This window comes from Chelmon rostratus, chromosome 4 (assembly GCF_017976325.1).
Source record: "Chelmon rostratus isolate fCheRos1 chromosome 4, fCheRos1.pri, whole genome shotgun sequence".
In the NCBI taxonomy this organism is placed as follows: Eukaryota; Metazoa; Chordata; class Actinopteri; order Chaetodontiformes; family Chaetodontidae; genus Chelmon; species Chelmon rostratus.
This window is the reverse complement of record NC_055661.1, coordinates 21,830,304-21,850,817: the sequence shown is the minus strand read 5'-3', so window position 1 is coordinate 21,850,817 and position 20,514 is coordinate 21,830,304. Positions and strand designations below refer to the sequence as shown.

Below are 20,514 nucleotides of genomic sequence, written 5' to 3'. Positions count from 1 at the left end.
CCATGCAGAACTTTCTAATTTAATTTCTTTTGTTTTACTTCTTGCCATAGATGTAATATTCCAGTCCCTCAATTAAGCAAAGCACATATTAACTTATCGTAATGTCCCAGACACCATTTTCCATGTGTTTTTTTAGATAATTATTGCCCATTTCGAGATTATCTTTTAAGTAGAGCACCCAGATAGAAGATTTTAGCTTTCCAGGGGGGAAATGAATCATTAGGAACAAAACAGACTACACTTCAGTCCAGTCAGCTCAGATGCAGCGTGATAAAGGCGTATTTGGATGGTGACTCAACGCACATCCTACACACAAACACGCACAGCGCAAACAAATGAAGGTTTTGTTAACCGGGCACTGTGTCACCAGAGCTGGTGGCTCGACTTGGCACTAAAACTTGAACCTCCATTAATGATTGTGTCACACACTATTTACCTGAGCGTTGACAAAGGCTAAAAGCACAAATATCAGTGCGATCGCTGCAGAGAGCAGCAGAGACATAACAAGGAGCTCAGAGACAAGGCTCACACATCTGAGAATTGATTCTTGTGTGTTTCTCTTAAATTATGAAGCAAAATGAAACATTAAAAGGTATCTTATCCTTGAAGAAACAGCAGCGTTTACTTGTGGCACAGACAAAAAAAACATCCATTTAAATAGCCCTGAAAACACTTGTTGTTGTGTCTGATTGTATGAATATTTGACAGCAGAACTGTATCCCCAGAGTGAGGCTTACACCAAATATTAGTCTAACAGACATCAATCTGCAATTGTTCCTTTTCCACCCTGGGATACTAATCATTCTCAAGGTGATCCTGACTGTGAGCCTGAGGCCAGCCCTGTGAACAGTAGCCATTGGCTCCAACTTGAGATCCACGTGCCATCAAAAACATGTCAGTATTCAGTTAGCATTATCTCGAGTCCCACTGGGACAAGATATTGAGCTGTTTCAACTCATTTGGGGAGACAGGCAGCACTCCAGGCAAACAGACATCAAAAGATATTCATGTGATCATTCTCCCGTGTTTGAATGATTCTGTCCTGCAAGACGAATGAACGGCCAAAGACACATCCTTGTCTCGTGGGTCACTCAGACAGGGGTCGCTGCGGCGTCATCAGTAATGAAACGAAAAAGTTGTGTCAGACAGATGCTGCCTTTTTAGCAGTTTGCTCACTCGCTGAATTCAAATTTTGCATCATCAATCATGACAGCCCCAGCAACCTTGGGGCGGGCTACATTGTCATTCCCTAACCTCACATTCACAGCAGAAGAGTGGCACAACAGCTAAGACCTGCAGTCTTTGTCTTCTCTTTAGCTGTAGCACTATCCCACAGCAACAGATCCTTAATATTACATCTGCTTCACCTGAATGAAACGCACCTGAGTCCACCAGACTGTCCAGACCGGAGAACGCTTCAGTTGATTCGCTGACTGCATCAGTGACCCTGCGTACGTCAGCGTTCACAGTGATAACTTGTTGTTTCTGGTCAAGCGCACTCCCTGAAGCTGGAGCTCCCTGCTTCCTTAATGGATGAATTTTGAGAGTTGGTCGGATCAGTTTACTAGACAGCACCTCCCACGGGGGACTTGCTAGACCCAGATCTTTGCTAAAACCGAAGCCCACATGTCTTCCAACCTTATATAATTTTGATGTCTTGGCAGGGAGCGCAGGCATCAGGCTTTGTCTTCTTTAAGCCTATAGAGAGCATTATGGTAAACGCCCACTGAAAGCAAACAGATTCTTCTCAGTTGCGCTGCTGTTATGTCCAGCAGCTTTCTCATTCACAAGCATTGCGGAAAATCAGAAATCTACTCCTGTCCCCAACAATTTAGGTGCTTTTGTGCAAAGCAGCATTTCACTTTAATTGCATCTGTGATCTCGGAGGCAAGAGACAGTCCCAGATACTCCAGTAATGACTCTCTCCTCCATTGACATTAAGTCACACCCGACTAAACTTCCTGACCCAGTATCACCGTTCCTTTATCAGAACTAGGGTTACAATACATCAAAAATGGGCCCGATGTGCTAAACTGGCTACTTTCCATCAGCCGGCGCAATTACTGTTGGCTGTATCGCCTCTGCCATCGATGCGCTAATGTGAGGTGTAGGCCATACATAATAACCTGGAGTAATTGAAAACCGGTTTGGTATGCAACCTGTAAAATATCAGGTGCTCAGTAAGCAGCCTGCGCAGACTTATTCTACATCAGAGAGCTGAACATGTAGAACATTAAACCAGGCACGCTGTCAGTGCTTGCACATTTGGGGGTTTAAGAGGTGTTAAGATGACAAGAACTGGGTTGCAGGGGATTAAAAACAGTACAGATTAATTTTTTCATCCAGTCATGTCTTTTTAATTTGCTCAAAAATTTACACGGAGGGATTACTGAGACAAGGGAAGTGATTGCGAAAAACTTCTTGTAGGAATAGTTTAAGATAACTCTTTTTTAAAAAAAACTGTGTCTTATTCTGATATCTGCCTGGGCTTCTGTGACAGCAGCTACAACACGTGGCACAGCACACTCACTCCATAACTGCGATTTTGCAGCACATCCTCTGATGAGGAAGCATATTACTACAGTTTGTATGTGCAAAAACACACATCTAACATGATGCAAAGTTAATTGATTCTGAGCTACAGAAAATTTTTAATTAGATGGCATTGGAGGGATTTTCTACGAAGAATTCAGTTAAATGAACTCCCTCTATGATTTTACTGTGAATAGAGTTACCTCTGCTGATTTTTGCTGGGAGCGTCTGCAAAACTCACTCGTCTGAACATGTACGAACTTGATGATTTGGAGAAAATGCATTCCTCATTTTTTATTTTATTTTATTTATTTATTTATTTATTTATTTGCAATATTCACAATCTGGTAGATTTCATGTGGGATGCAAAGAATGCTCATTTTGCTGTCAGTAGATAAACATCAAAAGCTAAAATATAAAAGTATAGCAGTTAAAAAACTAACCCTGGAAACATTTGGACATATGTTTCAGATCATATGTCCTGTTTACAAAATATTATTATTATTATAGTTATTATTAGTCGTATTAATAATAATTTATTATTAATAATAATAATAATAATAATAATAATAATAATAATAATAATAATAATAATAATAATAATCATAATCATAATAACAATGGCAATAATATCTTTATTTTCAGTGTGTTCCTTTATTCATTTTTGGCTCTAAATCTCTAATCTCTAATCTAAAAATAACAGAGACGCTCCTGACCCCGTTTTCTTTTCCTGGAAAAAGTTGCACCAGCGAACAGGGGGTTTGTTAAAAGCACATACGAGGTAGCCACGACGCTGCGCAAGACATCTTAATCCGATTGAAATTCGACATGCTCGTCACTGTTTTTGTTTTCCGTCTCCTGCGCATCCCCATCAGATGTGTGGAGGGAGAAGATCAAAAACGGGACAGTGCGTTAATGTACATCACACGCGCTCCCTCCACGGGTCTGCATATTTTACGCGCGCCGTTGTCTCTGCGTCTCCAAAGCTCCTTTTCAAAGCGGCACAGCCCAAACATGATTATGTAGAAGGTGTCGTGTCAAAATGCACTAAGCTTCACCTCTGACGGACGTGCTGGGAGACTTTGATGTGGCTGACGGATTCACTCTGGTCCAATAATCTTTTGGCTGCTGAGGAGAAGAGCGTCGACCGCGCGACTGAGCCCTGCGCGTTCGCGTGGAACCTATAAACGGCCGTGGCGCGCAGGGCTGCAAGTAGTCCTGAACAGAGGAGAAGAGGATAATCGTGGCAGAGGATTGCAGCTGTAGCGCCGTGGGAGATAACGTGACACAGATCCAGCAGGAACCTTCAACATGCCATCATCACAAACTTTTTTCTCTTTCTTTTGCAACACATAGCCGTCCAACTTTGCTGTGCAAGGTGATATGTGAGCAAGAGAGCCCGGCCATGCAGCTGAATGAGACTGGAGTTCAAACACTGGCTCCAGAGCCATGTGAGCAACAACTGGTGCAGGAGGACAACGCTGGGAACTGTAGCGGAGGTTCCACCGGCAACCTGTCGCTGCACTGCTGGCTGCAGCTACTCACCAAGGAATCCATCGTGGAATTTCAAGGAGACAGCTCGAGTCTAGTGGTGCGCGTGATGATAGCATGTGTCTACTCTGTAGTCTGTGCACTCGGGCTGGTAGGAAACGCACTGGCTCTGTATCTGCTGCACTCACGCTACAGGCAGAAGCAGTCATCCATCAACTGCTTTGTGATGGGACTGGCTATCACAGACCTCCAGTTTGTTTTGACTTTACCTTTCTGGGCAGTGGACACGGCCCTGGACTTCCGCTGGCCGTTCGGCCGCGTCATGTGCAAAATCATCAGCTCTGTCACCACCATGAACATGTACGCCAGTGTGTTCTTCCTTACAGCGATGAGCGTGGCACGTTATTACTCAATCTCCTCTGCGCTGAAGATGCACAGCCGGCGGGCGGCGGCCACTAGGGCCAAGTGGACGAGCCTGGGTATCTGGGCTGTCTCTCTGCTGGCCACTTTGCCTCATGCCATCTATTCCACCAGTGCCCAGGTGTCAGATGAGGAGCTTTGCCTGGTGCGCTTTCCAGACTCAGGGAGCTGGGATCCACAGCTTCTTTTGGGTCTGTACCAGCTGCAGAAAGTCCTGCTTGGCTTCCTTCTTCCTCTAATCATAATCACTGTCTGCTACCTGCTGCTACTGCGCTTAATCCTCAGCCGACGCATCACAGGTGCAGCGGGCCCAGAGGTTGAGCAGGGCCGTCAAAGTCGTCGCTCCAAAGTGACCAAATCCATTGTCATTGTGGTTCTGTCCTTTTTTCTGTGCTGGCTTCCCAATCAGGCGCTGACACTATGGGGAGTGCTCATAAAGTTTGACCTGGTGCCCTTCAGCAAGGCCTTCTACAATGCGCAGGCCTACGCCTTCCCCCTGACCGTGTGTTTGGCACACACCAACAGCTGCCTCAACCCTGTGCTCTACTGCCTGGTTCGCCAGGAGTTTCGGGCGGGTCTCAAGGAGCTCCTCCTCCACGCCACACCATCCTTCAGGAGCCTGACCCATCTGCTGCGTCGCAAGGCCAAAGTGGCCGAGGCGCCGCCTGCTCTGGTGCTGGTCCAAATGGATGTCTGAGTTGGGTGACTTGCTTACTGTGACAGAGGAGTTGAAATGAAGTTGAGTAAACGACTAACTCAGAAAGTAAATCCATGAAAATTGCCTATAGTACGACTGAGCTGGAATACCCTGGACTGCATGTTCCACGATTCGCTGTGCCACAAACTGCTGGCCGTGCGCACACATTTTGATGGCTGTCGCTCTTACCTGAAAGAAATAACCCTAACCCTGCCGCTTATATGTTAGCCAGATAGCTAGCTATGATTGGTTCATGTAATAGCATAGTAAGCACATATGCTTTTGTGTCCCACGGAGGCGCGCCTGCACGAAAAGAAATACAAGTTTGGATGATTTGGAAATTTAATTTGACTAACTGTAGCAATTATGGGCTACTCGTATTTATGCGGCTACGATAGCAAAAATACAACCGTTGTTATTTTTTTCTCCTCCAGCGGGGCAGCTCAGCCAAGGAGGGCAAATGGACTGTTGCTCCGGCAACATAAGCCCAGTCTTGTGCATGTCCTTGTACAATTGTTATACGATGACGCTCCCTCCTTCTCTCTCTCCACACAGTATGTTATCTCTCTGCTTCTGACAGGCAGTTCAAGTCCTGCTTTCTGGTAATTTATTATAAATGTGTATAGATGTCAGCCATAAATGAACTCATACAGTTGCAGCACTCAGACACTCGTCTGAGACGATCTCAGTTCAATCTAATAGTAAACCTTAATTTGCCACAGTATCTCCATCATGAGTGCAATTAACCATTCTTTACACTCACAGTGCTCTCAGTGATAACACTATCTGACTGTGAATTGATGATGGCATTACCCGGAAAACAACAAGAGTAAATCATGACCAAGATGTTTAAAAAAAACATGTGGAGGTTGTCTAGTGCACTGGGCAGTTCCTATTTGTGCTTTTTCTATGGTGTAATTATGTACATTGTTTCATACAGTAACGGCAAACAGGAAAAAATGAGAGCTTAACTAATGACTTAATAAGTAGGCTAATAGTGAGTAGTGGTATTGCTGTATGTAAAAGACAAGGAAAGAGCAAGTTAGCTGAAAAGCCGAATAATGCAGTACATATTTGTTGAAAATTGATAAAATAGCAATGGCAATTTATTTATGAGTGAAGAATAGCATTACAATTGCTGGGTTAATGTCTGAAAACGGTGGAAAAAGAAAAGAGAAAGAGATCAATACAAGCTACAATAACTTAATTCAATGTCCTATCCTTTTTCAAGGTAAGATAACAAGACACAATACATCAGAGGGTTCAGTGTTACAAGTGTATAGGTGGTGAGATCAATGCTCTCCTTGACAAAGCTGGAGGATGAAGAGTTGAGGTGATTCAAAGGGGATTTATACTCAACAAATCAGCGAGCACATGTATTGTATGCACACAAGTAGAAAAATGTACGCTCACTGTTTTTTCTCCCTCTTCCTCCCACTGACCACACACACACACACACACACACACACGCAACATATATCTGGCTGCCGCTTTCTCAGATTCAATAACATACTGAATAATTAAGAATTGACATTAAATTTGCAGATTTGTGTATCTTTGCAGCATATTCAAACCAGGCCATTCATAAAAAAATAAACATTTCTCAATGGACCGTCCATTGATGCCATCACCAGCCTCCCTACCTGTTAAATTACACAGTTAGACATGGAGAAGCAGCACATAACTGGCTTATTAATGTGATCTTCTGTGAATGTGTCGTCTCTCTGTGTTCTATCATGACTAAGAGCATCATCATGATCTTTTATAGAGGACATTTGTTTGTTTTGATGTTTCAGTGGAAAGTTATATTAATTGATGCACCGTAAATAAAAGTGAAGATTAAATTAAAAGCCCTGAAGTTGAACCATTTGATATGACTGTGCCAAGTTGGAATTTAGATCACGTGCATGTGGTGATGAATCAGGCAGCTGAGCAGCCAGGAGTCTGAAAAATAAAGCTGGACTAATGTTTTAAAACAACCCGATATACAGACAGAGGGGCATTCCATGATAGACAGAGACTCACTCCTCTGTTGTTTTATTAATGGGATTTAATTTTCTCATGCTTGCCAGCACCTCGTCAGCCACTAAGAAAATCAGCGCTAAAATCAGCATTGCGCCGCACTAATAATCCATGAACAAGGGTGCTGACAAAAGTCATGTTAACAAGAACTGCTGTCATATAGAGGAGATTGCTTTCCCTAATCCTCTCTGATGAGCTGGGGTGAAAAGAAAATTTGATTTTCACTTTTAATCAAAGCTCCTCTGACATGTAGTGAAAATATAATGAAGCACGCTCAAAATGCTATAATATTATGGAGTGATATTTATTTGGTTAGTGATGTCCTTTTAAATGTTTTTGTGCAATGTGAAGCTAATGCTGATATCAGTCTCGATATAAGAGTTCCTCGATTAGTGATGCTATGGAATTTCGGCTTGATTACTTAACTAGGAAAAGCAATCAGCTGCACAGACACAGACAACCAGGGCCCCACATGCGCTCCAGAGTTTGTTCATTGATTTGCGGAAATTTAATTAATTGCACATTTGTGTGGGAAAATTACCCATTAAAGTGTGGAATGAAATAGCATTAAGGGTCCTTCATGGTGCCCTGTGTCAAAACCTTTATTAGAACTTTCATGATTCAAGTTTATATTGTGCTTACATGGTGCGTATTCATAAATAAATGTATGTGAAATCTAATTGCCATAAACTAACTGACATACAGCAAACCTTGAGATGAGTACTGGCTGGTTTCTGGGGCTCCAGACAAAATATACAGTAATTAATCTACCATGGGTTGTCTGCTTTGTGTGAGGGAAACCTGGTACAAACACAATGCCCCACAGGTGTGTGATCTCATTTTTGCTCCAGGTCCCCCAGTGGGTTAATCTGGCTCGGCTGGGGACAGAATTATTTTCAGCAAATAACAGAATCAGCGACTTGTGTAACCTTTACTCAGTCGGTCAGAATAGCTGTAGACTTGAATGAGACATGTCTAACTCTGAACCTCAGGAGCATTCATTATGCCGAACATGGATTCTGAAATAACAGAGCTTACTGAGAATTTTGATCATTAAAAGATAACTTTTGTACAGAGCTGTTGCACCGTGCTTATGCAAAGAGCTAAGTGTCTAAAGAGTACATCCAGCAGAGACAGAGTCAGAGCAGTTTCTCCGTTCTGGCATGAGCACGTTTTAAAATCTGTATGCTTGCATCTGTCTGCAAGAAATGCACGAGCCGCATGCCTCACATCATTGCTGATCCACGAAAAAACAGTGGTATCAAACCAGGATCTGGTCTTCATAAACGTCATTGATTGTTTCAACTCTTAGCTGTGGAGGATTGCTTTTGTAATTACCCACACCAGCATGATTTGTAGCTTTGACACGTGCACCATGTAAATCCCACTGAGCAATCCACAGAAAACGGTTCAGAGTTAGCGGCAATGATAACCGGCAGGCCCTCTGGCCAACAGCCAAATGGCTGTAATGAAAACTCAGCATGCAAAGCTCATAAAACGATAATGAACAAGTGGCATGTAGAGAAAAACTGGTCATCATTAATAGGTCTCCCTTCCCGAGGCAGCAGCCCAAGAAAAATAATGCAATATTTGCTTTCCTTTAAATTACATCCAACCTATATTTTGCTATTCCTCCATTTTATATGTGGGTAACCACATGCACAAAAATAATTTTCACACAGCAGCCCCTGCTCCCAGCCACTCGGTTTGACCTCTGAATAAAACTTCCTTGGATTAATCTTTCATTCACACGCCTTGGCGGCATGTACTGCATAAGGATGGAGCGAGCAAGAGAATAGATTTAGACTGATATACATATAAGCAGTCAGGGAACCAAACAATAACTTTCAACTGAAGTGAAAGGCATTTTAAAGCGAGCACCTGAGAGGAAATGCACCAAAGACTTCCTTCTAACAATAAAAGGGGAAGATGCCTGCAGGGCTGAACATGGAGGATTGGCTGACTCACAGAGAAGCCGAGGCAGCAGAGAGTCTTTGATCTCGGTCTCTCTTTTTTTTTCACTACTGTCAGGTCTATCTTTTATATTACACTATGCTTTTGCTGTAATTTCAAGACCTGTCTCTGTCAGAATGCACTCACATCTGAGTTCATACTCAATCTGAAAGGGTCATACAGAATGCCAAAGCACTGCTGTAACAGGAGTCAATAGACTTTAAACAGCGAGCTAATAGACTTATCAGCATGCACTTTACTACCATTCATGCCAGGCCATTTGATCAATACTCATCCAAGTTTCCCCTGGGACAGGAAGTGGTAGTAGAAGGTTGCACAGCACCCTTGGCGCTGACCTTTCCCATAGGCCGAGCCTAACAACACTTGCATCTCTAGCATATTTAATTGTCCCTCATTAGCGGTATGCTGGCTCAGACCTGGCAGAGGTACACTTGAGTTTTTCAACCACAGATGGGATTATTGGGAAGCAGGTGAGACACATAGTGTGTTAATGCCACGTAGTTTCCATCAAAGGCTCCTGAGGTGAAAGAGACCCCATCTGGCTAAATCCATTATCTATACATGCATGGCAGCAAACTGGGCAGCTCATGAAAGGCAAATATAACAACAAGTCAATTCAAAGAGCTTTACATAAGATGGAAAGGCATTAAAAAAATATATAGAGGACACACATGGCATAAAAATACACAATAAATAGGCTTTTATGTCAAAGATCTGAGCACTGGGGGATCATATCTGCAGGAGATGCAGGATGCTCATTAATTAACAATTATAAAGGAAAGCATGAGAAGGTTGTGGGTGGGAAAAACAAATGAGACGACACCCGCTGTAAATTTTGTCAGTGCATGCACAAAAACACAGTTTTCTCTCCTTTTTCCTCTTTGTTACTTGAATCCTGTTTCCTTGGGTCTCCCTGTCTCTGAGTTATTACAATAAACTTCCCACATCCATTAATTTAAAGTTAGAGCCATCAAGCATTTTAATCCCCTGTGCTTGGCCATTTATCTCTAACAGCTCTCTTAAATTAGAATCTAATTCCTGATAAATAAAAACACGCTTTCCTCTTTTTTACAGACTCACCAGTTTACTCGGGTCATGACTCATTAATCATTCAGAGCAACACTTTACTCTCTGCAGGAGCTGATTTCATTTCCAAGACATTTTTTTTTTGCACATTGAACGGAAAAGGTTGAAGATTTTCAGTCAACTATGTGACACCATTTTTTTTTTTTCTGGTCATATGCGGTTGCAGAGTCACACCTATATCTTCAAGAGTCCATGATTTAATTCAATTTACCTTCCCAAAGCAATAAAATGTGGTTATCTCTCTACTACTAAGAGCCTCGAGAGTGCTGAGCACTAACGCAGAGTCAGAGGCCGCCTCTCTCCCCCTCTCTCACTCCCGTCCCAGCTTCCTGCTTTGCTAATGACTCCACTTGTGATGCTCGCTTCTCACCTGTTACATTCCGTGATTAATGTTCTGCCAGATTTTCACTCCTGGGGGGGTCTTCACTCAGCGCCGTCTGGCTGTGATCGAAGTGAGACAGGACAGTTATGCCATTTTCATTTGGCAAACTTTGGTTGCTCGTTTTGCTGCTGCCCACACAAAGAGCCTGAGACTAAAGCTTGTTCTGAGGCTGACTTTAAGAAGTTAAGAGAAGAGCAGAAACACAATGTTGTGTCAGGACAGCAGCACAAAGTCCAGATAGATTTAATGGTACATTCATTGATCATGCTTGGTAAAATCCTCTCTTCCCTCTTCACTTGTCTTTGCCCTTTTGAGTCACTCGAGTGTCTTTGCAGCTTTGCGCCATGCATGATGTCCACATACTGCAGACACCACGGGAAGATTTCTGAAGAATTTCTTTTATTGTCCTCCAGAGGAAGCAAATCAATGTCAAGCAACTCTTCTGTGAACCTGAAATCCCTGCAGATTAGAAAGGGAGGTTGCCTGATGCTGTTGTTCCGTAAACATCCTGAAAATAGATCAGAAATTTCCTCAGGTAAGTCAGAGGTTATATGTACCCTCCAGGAAGGCTCGTGTCAGCCAAAAAGGTGCACATTTTTTAACAGTGGCACGCCTTTATATGTATTCAGCTAAAGTGGAAAGTGGATGGTTGTGATGGTTGTGATGTACATTAACACAAGACTAAGAGTCTGCAGCCATGCTTGTGGCTCTGTGCAGCTGTGCATAGGCGCAGGAGTACTTTGAACTAGATGCTAACACGTTCATAATGACAAATTGATAAAATTGGAGATGTGATCTACTCCTATGGTCGAGAGAGATTTGGGGTGCTTGTCAAAAGGAAAGGCGAGAGGGTGCAGGTCGGCAAGTCTAGGCGGCAAAGAGAAATAGAGAAGTTAGTAAAGGAAAGGAGGCAGTTAAGAAAGCAGTGGAAGAAGGCGACAGAAGAAGAAAGGGAGGGAATTAAGGTGTTGCAGGAGGAACTGAGAAGCAGGTTAGCAGTACTCAGAAGGGCAGAACACCTTAGGGAGAAGAGAAAGAAGAAGGAACGTGCAAGGTCAGCATTTTTTAGGAACCCCTTTAATTTTGTGAAAGGCTTGTTTAATCAAGAAAAAGGAGGGCAACTTAAGGCAAAGGAATCAGAGATTGAACAGTATTTGAAGTTGACGTATTCAGATTCAAAGGAGAATAGGAACATAGGTCTTCCACCTGACATGCCACCATTAGGGGAAGTGGAGCAGGAGATGGATGTGAGCCCACCTAGGTGGAGAGAAGTTGTGGAGGTGGTTAGGCGTGCAAAGGCCTCTTCGGCCCCAGGGCCTAATGGAGTCCCCTACCGTGTCTGTAAGAGTGCACCTGGCATCTTTAGGACACTATGGAGATACCTGAGAATAGTTTGGGAGAAACAAAGTATTCCAAGAGCATGGCGCAGGGCAGGAGGTGGGGGGGGGGGGGGGGGGGGGGGGGACATGCATGCGAAGAGGTTAAAGTCTGAACAAGACACCTCTCCTCTGCTCTGCTTTCCCCGTCCCATCTTCTCGCTCTGCCAATAGGAAGAGAACCAGGAAGAGGAAGTTTAGATAAGGTGGGGGTGTGGCCAGCTAGAGTCTCTCTTTGGGACCATGCGGCCTGTTCAGGTGAGTTTGCGTTGTAAGATACAGAGTTGGCTTGTTTTTTTGATCTTTTTGGTTGTATTCCTGTTTTGTTTGCTTCTTGAAGGAAATGTTAGAAGAGGCTGTTAAATCTAGTCTGTGGTTTAGGCCTCCACCTTCAGCACCCTCTAAATTTTCCACCCCCTACCCGAACAAGGGTCTGTATCCAATCCCTACTTTCATCTTTTGACTCTACCTCTTTATTTTCTACCCCCTACCCGAACCAGGGTTTGTATTCCCACCCCGCTTTTTTGGTGCAGTTGGTGAGAGTCAGGTGTAGATGATGGTAGTGTGGCAATCGGCAGTTTCATGTGGCATCTAGGCCTGTGGTAGCATTGTAGCAGCTAACAATAGCTAAAGTGGTGAGAGTATGATAGTATCTTAGCAGTTAGTATTGGTAGCTAGCAATTAACATTAACAGTATAGGTGAATCTAGCTTTATTGTCTTCTTCTGTTCCTCTTAGCAGGTAGCGGTTAGCACGTAACATTAGCTAAATGGTAGCATCGGAACTGTATTGTCTTCTTCTATTCTTCTTAGCGGTTAGCATTAGCATTAGCAATAGTTAAATGGTAGCATCGGTACTGGCCACTACCTGGAGCATCTCTGGGTCAGTTGACCGGGCGGTGCTGTTTGGATTGTGTAGGAGCAGTGTGAACTGGCACTAGGGGGGGTGACTCTGGGACGCCAGAGTTCACTGCCTAACCTCCTGGAGGTGTAGTGGGACTAAGTAGGCGAAACACTGTTGAAGGGAGGTTTCCACCTGATGACCCCCAGAGACGTGTTAGGAATCACTGCTCTTTGGCATGTATAGAGGCAGATTAGAGCTCCAAGGTTCTTCACTGAGAATGAATCATCTTTTTGAGCACAAGTATCTTGTGTTTAAATTAACTAAGCATGTGTAATCTTTACCATAACTGTCTTCTTAGTTTATTGTGAGCATGCTAACCTTGGCCAATGAGTGAACAGTAAACCTGAGGCTGCAGGTATTCGGTATTTGTTGACCTGATATGGCGCTGGCTGAAAAGTTAAAGAATCTGCAGAGTTAATACAGTTCATCCTGAGGGAGACATGAATGTCTGCACAAAATTTCATGGTGAAATAGTTGTCGACATATTTCACTTACAGCCACAAAGTCATTTTCAGCCAACCATGAATGTCTGTACGATATTTTATGCAAATCCCTCCATCAGATGTTGAGAGGTTTCACAGAATAAGTGAAAATTCGACCTGCTGGTGGAGCTAGAGGATAGTAGGATTCATCCTCTGTGGACTATGAATGTCTGCAAGACATTTCATGGCAATCCATCCATCAATTGTTGAGATACTTCCATCTGAACAGAAGTGGTGGACCGAACAGCTGACAGACCAACATTGTCATAGAGATAAAATGGGTTGAAGCTTTTTAATTGATGCTGACTTCCCACTTGTTTATTTCCAAGCATTACCTGCAGCAGCTCTGGGAATGAACACTGCGGTCTTGCTGACCTTTCCCTGCTGATGATGATCTCGCCCAGCCTTGAGGAACATAGATTAGCCCAAATACCAGCCAATGTTTCAAGCTTTATCTGTTCTCTCTTGCCACGTAATGAAGCCCGGGTCAAGACAAAGAAAGCTTCAGATATACCAGGCCAGAACGGGACAGGTCCTGTCATCCATATCTGGGGCCATTATTATCACACACACCAGGCTAAGCTGAGAAGGCAGGTGAATTCAGCACAGATCAACCTCATATGCATGGAGGCTTTCAGGTATGAAAGACGGATGTAATTTTTGACACCTTGTCGTTCGTCATCCTGTTTGTGTCAGTGCGTAACAATTAACAGATGTTGAAAGTGATTATGCTGAGGAAAGATAATTAGATGTAGATATTTATAGCCATGTTAGCTTAAGGCTGGCTTCAAGGATGTCGGTGTTGGATGGCCAGTCCACTGCTTTGTTTCAGACTGAAATATCTCCACAGCTAGATGGATTGCCATGAAACTTCCTATACAGGCAACCAGGTCCTCCTCAGGATGAAATGTGATAACTATAGAAATCTCCCGATTTTTCCTCTAGCGTCACCATCAGGTTAAATGTTGTCCAATTCTCATCATATTGACAGACCTTAATGTTATAACCAAATACCTGCAAAACTGATGACATTCCCATCAGCCTCATCTGTGCTCTGCGTTAAGCAAATGTTAGCATGCTAACACTCTGAACAAGACAATTATATACGCGAAACATTAGCATGTTAGCATTGTCCTTGTGCACATGTTAGCATGCTAATGTATTTCACAGAGCTCCTTCTCTCGCTATTTGGAAGATGGAACAGCCTCTTATATATAAAAGAAATATATGTATAATGAAGTATAATTTTTTTCGCGAAAGTGAGATGGTAGTTATATCATCACATGTCCTCAAAATGACGAAAATGGAAGGCATTGTGGCTGCCGCTGCTGCTAATGATGATTATAACCACCACCACCATCATCATCATTATCATCATCTTGCAGCATCATCATTATCATCATCATCATGCACCGTGGGTCACTGCTACCTCTCAGACGTATGCAGTGATCTGACTGTTCTTGCCACATTTGCAGATGAGTGCTGATGCTGCAAAGCTGAAAAAAAAATCTATTGTAAAAACTACACTGAAGTATTCCTCAGGGCTCTAATCTATTTGAAGACCTGTACATATGAAGATGAGCTCTGAATTTAATACCATATACACGCATCCATACAGACCCACACAACGCTGTGCAAGGCGTTGTTGAGATGCTTGGAAAACCAGTAAAAGGAAAGCCGAACATTGAACTTTTGAAGGTTATTTTCAGTCCTTCTGAGAACCTCAGAATTGTAAATATTAATTACGAAAATAACATTTTTCCACTTACCATCCACTTTGCCAGGGGAGACATACTCATGTAGCTCTGATCTTTAAAATTGAAAGACAAGAGAGTTGCTGCAGTAATTCAATTCAGGTAATATTGAGTTTCGTGACCTGCGCTCTGATACATGTTTTTCAGCCTTTCAAAAGAGGATGGGTCCCTCTGCGAGATTTTCCACGGGGCTTCTCAAATAGAGAATGATTCACAAGTCAGTCCTCCAGAGACTGAGAGCCCTGCAATGTAGGTCAGGCATTTTCTTGCTCTGCATCAAATTTGAGCTATCCTCATGCGACTCAGATACAAATAGATAGATAAAAATCTATCTATCTATCTATCTATCTATCTATCTATCTATCTATCTATCAGTACAAGGGGCAAAGTGATATAACTGTATGTAATGCTGTTTTATTAATAACCATGCTCAGACTGCAGCTTGGTGGTTTGCAGTGGGCACACACGAGCCAGCTCAGTTTGTCCTTGTTGTGAGTTTGTTTGTTATCTCTTAAGAGTGAAATGCTGAGACGCCGCCTGCAGAGTGTTTTGTTTTCTCTTCAGTCACCGAGAGGAACAAGATCGGCCAACCATGCTGTGCAGTGCACGGCTCGCCGTTAGCTGGGGTGATCCTGAGCTCACTCGCTGGAGGGACGAAAGGAGGTCGCCCCGAAAGGGAAAATGATTTTGATGTGGACTGAGATTGGTGGTGGTCTTTTATTGAAAAGCTGTCAGCTGGCAGAATGAGGTTTCACATACTCTAATAAGGGGCTGATTCTGTTTGCAGTGTTCCATTGCCATTGATTAATCTGTTGATTATTTTCTCAATTAATCATTTAGTAAAATGCCAGAAAATGTGCAAAATATCCAAATTAACATATTCATATTGGTTGTTTTATCTAACCACGAGTAAAAAAACGTAAAGATATAGTTTCATATCATAGAAGACCAAGAAATCCAGCAATATTCATTCATTAAAACTGGAGAACCAGTTATTTTTTGGTATTTTATCTTAAAAATTACTAATTGACAGATTATCAAAATAGCTGCTGATTAATCGTCTCTTGATTAATAGACTGACCATTTCAGCTCTAGTTTATACCGCAGTCTCTATCTATATCGACATGTGTATCCCTGTCTATAGCTAACTGTATCTGTCCAGAGAATATTGTTTGAGCTGTTTTGCATGCTGATTAATACAACAGAGGCCTAAGAAAGTTTAGAGAGCAACTGTTTTGCATTCTATTCAACTCTGGAAATCAACTCTGCAAATCCAGCAGCGCCTCTCATCCAAGCTAAATCACTAGTTGGCAACACGCTGCGAATTAAACTACACACTAAGTTTAAGAGCGTAAACATTCATAATGTCAACACGGTTCTTCAGGAACAATTTTCTTGTTACGATGGCAGTCCGTGCTCTGTAAAACAAAAAGAGAGAGCGACGTAACTTACTAGCATTATGAAACCCCCCCGTCTGACTGGGGCTATATGAAAATGTGGGAAATTAATTTTCCATGCAAATGAGATTTCATAAGATTAAAGCAGCATATGAAGTTGCATGAAAGAAAGAAGCACAACAGGAGAAAAAGGGAGGCTGCGAGAGAGCTGGGCCGCATGACTGATCAGGAAAATTATTAAGATTGAGACACAATAAAGCTTTGAACAACGAGAAAGCAATTTTATTTTATGTTCATAAGGTTACTAATGACGAGATTCAGTTATCCAGTCTATCGCGCTGGCCTGCTTTCAAAATTTGAAACGCATGTTGCTGGTCGGAAACATCTGAAGCTGAAAAGACAGCGATATGAAATTATGTGAGAGATGATCTGAATTTTCCCTTCAGCAAAATGAAAAGCAGATTTCTGGAATTGTTTACCTCTACTTCTTTTATTTGTCTGCCTTTTCATTATATTCAGCTTAGTAGACTGACTTTTGTTTGTCTTTGCCTCATAGCTTGTAGACTACATTATTGTCAAAAGAGTGCCAGTGGCATTTCAGCTGCAAGCTGCTGCCTCGCCTTCTCTCCGCCTCTGAAACACAAGATAATTGATAACGAAAAAACTAAGGATTACAACTCCAGAGGGAATAACCCTTCAAAGCTGGAATAGTGAAAGGAAAGTTGTGACATTTCAGCGAAATAAGAATTTTTACTCCTCGCTAACTGTCACTTGAAGTGAAATTGGTTGTGTATTGATCTGAGGTGGTGAGTGTGTTCAGCTGGTGGCTCTACGTGTGTGTACAAAGTGACATGGAGGTCTTTTCAGTCTTATACCATCCACTGAACAGTTTTCTTGCACGGCATATTTCTTTGTATGACAAGCATTGAACCTGTAGTACGGAATCGAACAAGTACACCAGAATAACAAGCAGCCTCATCTGAGCTTGACACTCTCTAAGGCTCCTTTTGTAAAAGTTGTAAGTAACAGAATGCTGCAGGACTGAGTCCTAAAACACGCATATAGGTTCCCTCATCTTGAAGTGTATGGGATTTTTGGTTAGGTGGGGTTTTTTTCTTTCTTTTTTTCTGTTGTTTAGTCTAAGGTTGCACCCTAAAATAAGAGAGAGCTTACATAGTGCTGGTGCAGCAGGCCACTGGAGATCTGGAACAAAGAAAAAGCAGCAAAATAAGGTGCAAACTTATTTAAATTTGTGCTATATCTAAGGTTGTATTGTTTTGACAATGACAAGCAATAGTCCATCAGGAATGCATTAGTGTTAAAAATGCCCCGCAGGGATGGGAGGGAGAGGCAACTGCGCCCATTTCGGAGACAGGAAGTGTATCTCGCTTCATACCACTGGCACAGCATGAAAAGCGTAATCTTGCTGTAACAGAGCATCTTTGTACAAGCTGGTGCCTCTGCAATGAACTCTAACTGCGACTCAGAGAGAGGGTGTCGATTAAAGCCTGCTTGAAGTGACAGCGTCAGAGTGTTGCCATGTTTGACCGACACCCTGTTAGCCGGACACTTAATCAATGGCTGTCACCGTGTCCAGGATTCAGAAACATTATCATGCGTCAACAGCGCTGCACATTTCCAGTGAGTCACCTCCTCGTTACAGTTTACTCACAACCCTTTATTTCCCGCACTTCAAGAATGAGTATTTACTCTAAATGCGAAGGGGTTGTTGTGAATAATTGAGTCATTAAAGAAAGGAGTGAAGGGGATAGAGATATGATGGCCAACAACAATATCTCCTCTGTAATTTGTCCTGCCATTAATAAGTTCTATTATCTGCTCAGAAAAGAGGGAGCATGTCAGTCTGGGTGTCTAGTGGTGTCATTTCCCAGAGTGCCGGCATGAGAAAATTTAAATTTCTATGCATGTAGCCTTCTAGCAGCCTTGTTATTTGCTATTCATGGATATCTAGTGTTCTGTGTCTTCTAGAGAGCTTTTTAGCCTGTCACAGATGGTGTGGCCTGCCTGGCTGGGTGAAAATTGAACCCTCTGGCTTTAATAACGTTTGGGACTGTGCATCCTGTGAACCCACACTCAGCTCCCACATAAATACAATACAGCTTTGCCTGAGAATGTGTTGACCAAGAAGAATATGTTTGCAACGACAATAGAGAGATGTCAGTGATACAAGTGTTTAGGATATTTTGCCACCAGGGGGCGCCACAAAAAGATTATATCTCATAATCGGTTGTTTGTGAAAATTTACATCTGAATAGTCTGGTGATTAGAGATCTTGCCACTTCTCCCTTTAGATCCAGAGCTTGTGAGGTCAAACCCTGCTGAGGGAAGCACTCAGTAAAGGCGAAGATTTAATAAATGCACATATGTGCTTGTAGTCTGCTGATTGAGGCTGTAAAACACAGTCCTTCTGATAAGACCGCCACTCTTTCTTTCACTGTTTTATACTGTCAGTCACCTCAAACCTCCAATTTTCACTCACAATTCAAAGAACACTGATTGAAGTGAAATTTCCACACGTTCTGTGGTCATGTTCAACTCATTGACTGATTATGACTGGCATGAAAGTCTTAGAAGGTTGAATTTAAATTTCACTGTTGGTCTGAGAGAGCAGAAATGTTTTCAGAACGTCCACTCCACTGATGTGCAGCAAAAGTGAAAACTTCACGACGATTCTCTCCATGTCTGGGATTTCAGTCGTGGGTGTGCAGCCTGAACAGGAGGGGGCTGAGCACACAGCCCTGGGGGGCCCTGGTGATGAGCACTTGTGTTGAGGAGGTGTGACTGCCAATCCATACTGTCTGTGGTCCAATATCCAGTTGCTGAGCATGATACTTAAATCCAGAGCACTGAATTTGTGGTTTCATGGGAGAGATTGAGTTGAATGCCGCAATCGACAAACAACATTCTGATGTAGGTGTAGACTGAGTGAGAAGGCAGAGGAGATGGCATCCTCTGTGATTCTGTTGGTTCTGAATGCAAGCTGGTGAGGCTCCAGGCCTGCTGGGTTGTTGTCTCCGATGCGCTGGAGGAACGGTTTCTCAAAGCACTTCAGCAGAATGGGGTCGAGTGCCTCTGGGCGGCAGCCGTTTAAATGAGACACTACAGGCTTTGTGGGTTATTATGGTGGCTGTCTTGAAGTAGATGGGAACACTCTCCTGTGACAGTGATATGATTAAAATGTCAATCATAATATCAAGCAGCTGATTGACAAAAAAAGCAGTGTAAAGGAATAGTTGGATGTTTAGGAAATGTGCTTTTTTGCTTTTTTTGCCAAGCATGAGATGAAAAGAGTGATACCAAGAAATAGTCAGGCCCCCCTTTAGTGTAGGTTTTGTTACCTGTGGACAGAGTCAGGGTAGGCGTGCATAGCATAGTACGAAGCTAAGCTAACTCCCTGCCGGATCAGGGCTATGTATTTACCGTAGAGACATGAGACCTGTATTGATCTTCTCATCTAACTCGCAGCGAGAAAGCAAATAAGAGCATTTCCCATAATGTCCGGCTATTCCTTTGAGGAGCAAACACTCGTGTTCAAACACAAGACAGCTACTGTAAACACGTTCCACACACAAAGAACAACTTAGCTTTTTTTATGAGGGATGGACTGTGTCTGAGAGGTGTTGATTCAACACCGATCCTGAGATGCGTCGCTCTAACTGCAGTTCTCGTACATTTCTTTGGGGAAGAATACATGAAAAATCAGGAAGTGGTGGAAAACCTGCCTGACCTCCTGCAGTTTGTTTACCGAGCTAAGAGGGGAGATGGGGATGCTGCCATCCCTGAGCTACGTCTCCCCTCAAAGGATCTGGAAGGCTTAAAATTCCCTGCAACACTTACATGTTGGCATTTCTTTAGCTTTTAATGTGATTTAACCTCATATCCTGACATAGAAACTGCTGACCTATTTTAGCATGATATTTTTATTATAGGAAAGATTTTAGATCTTTGACAAGCAGAAGTTAGAGTAGATGATTTCTT

General features: G+C 42.8%; 1 protein-coding gene across 1 annotated transcript; it reads left to right on the top strand.

Moving 5' to 3' along the window:
• The first annotated feature begins 3,937 nt into the window (after positions 1–3,937).
• On the top strand, positions 3,938–5,140 carry rxfp3.2b (relaxin family peptide receptor 3.2b). Its single transcript, XM_041936018.1, has one exon. It carries the CDS (start codon positions 3,938–3,940, stop codon positions 5,138–5,140), a length of 1,203 nt encoding a protein of 400 aa, XP_041791952.1.
• Positions 5,141–20,514: the final 15,374 nt, after the last annotated feature.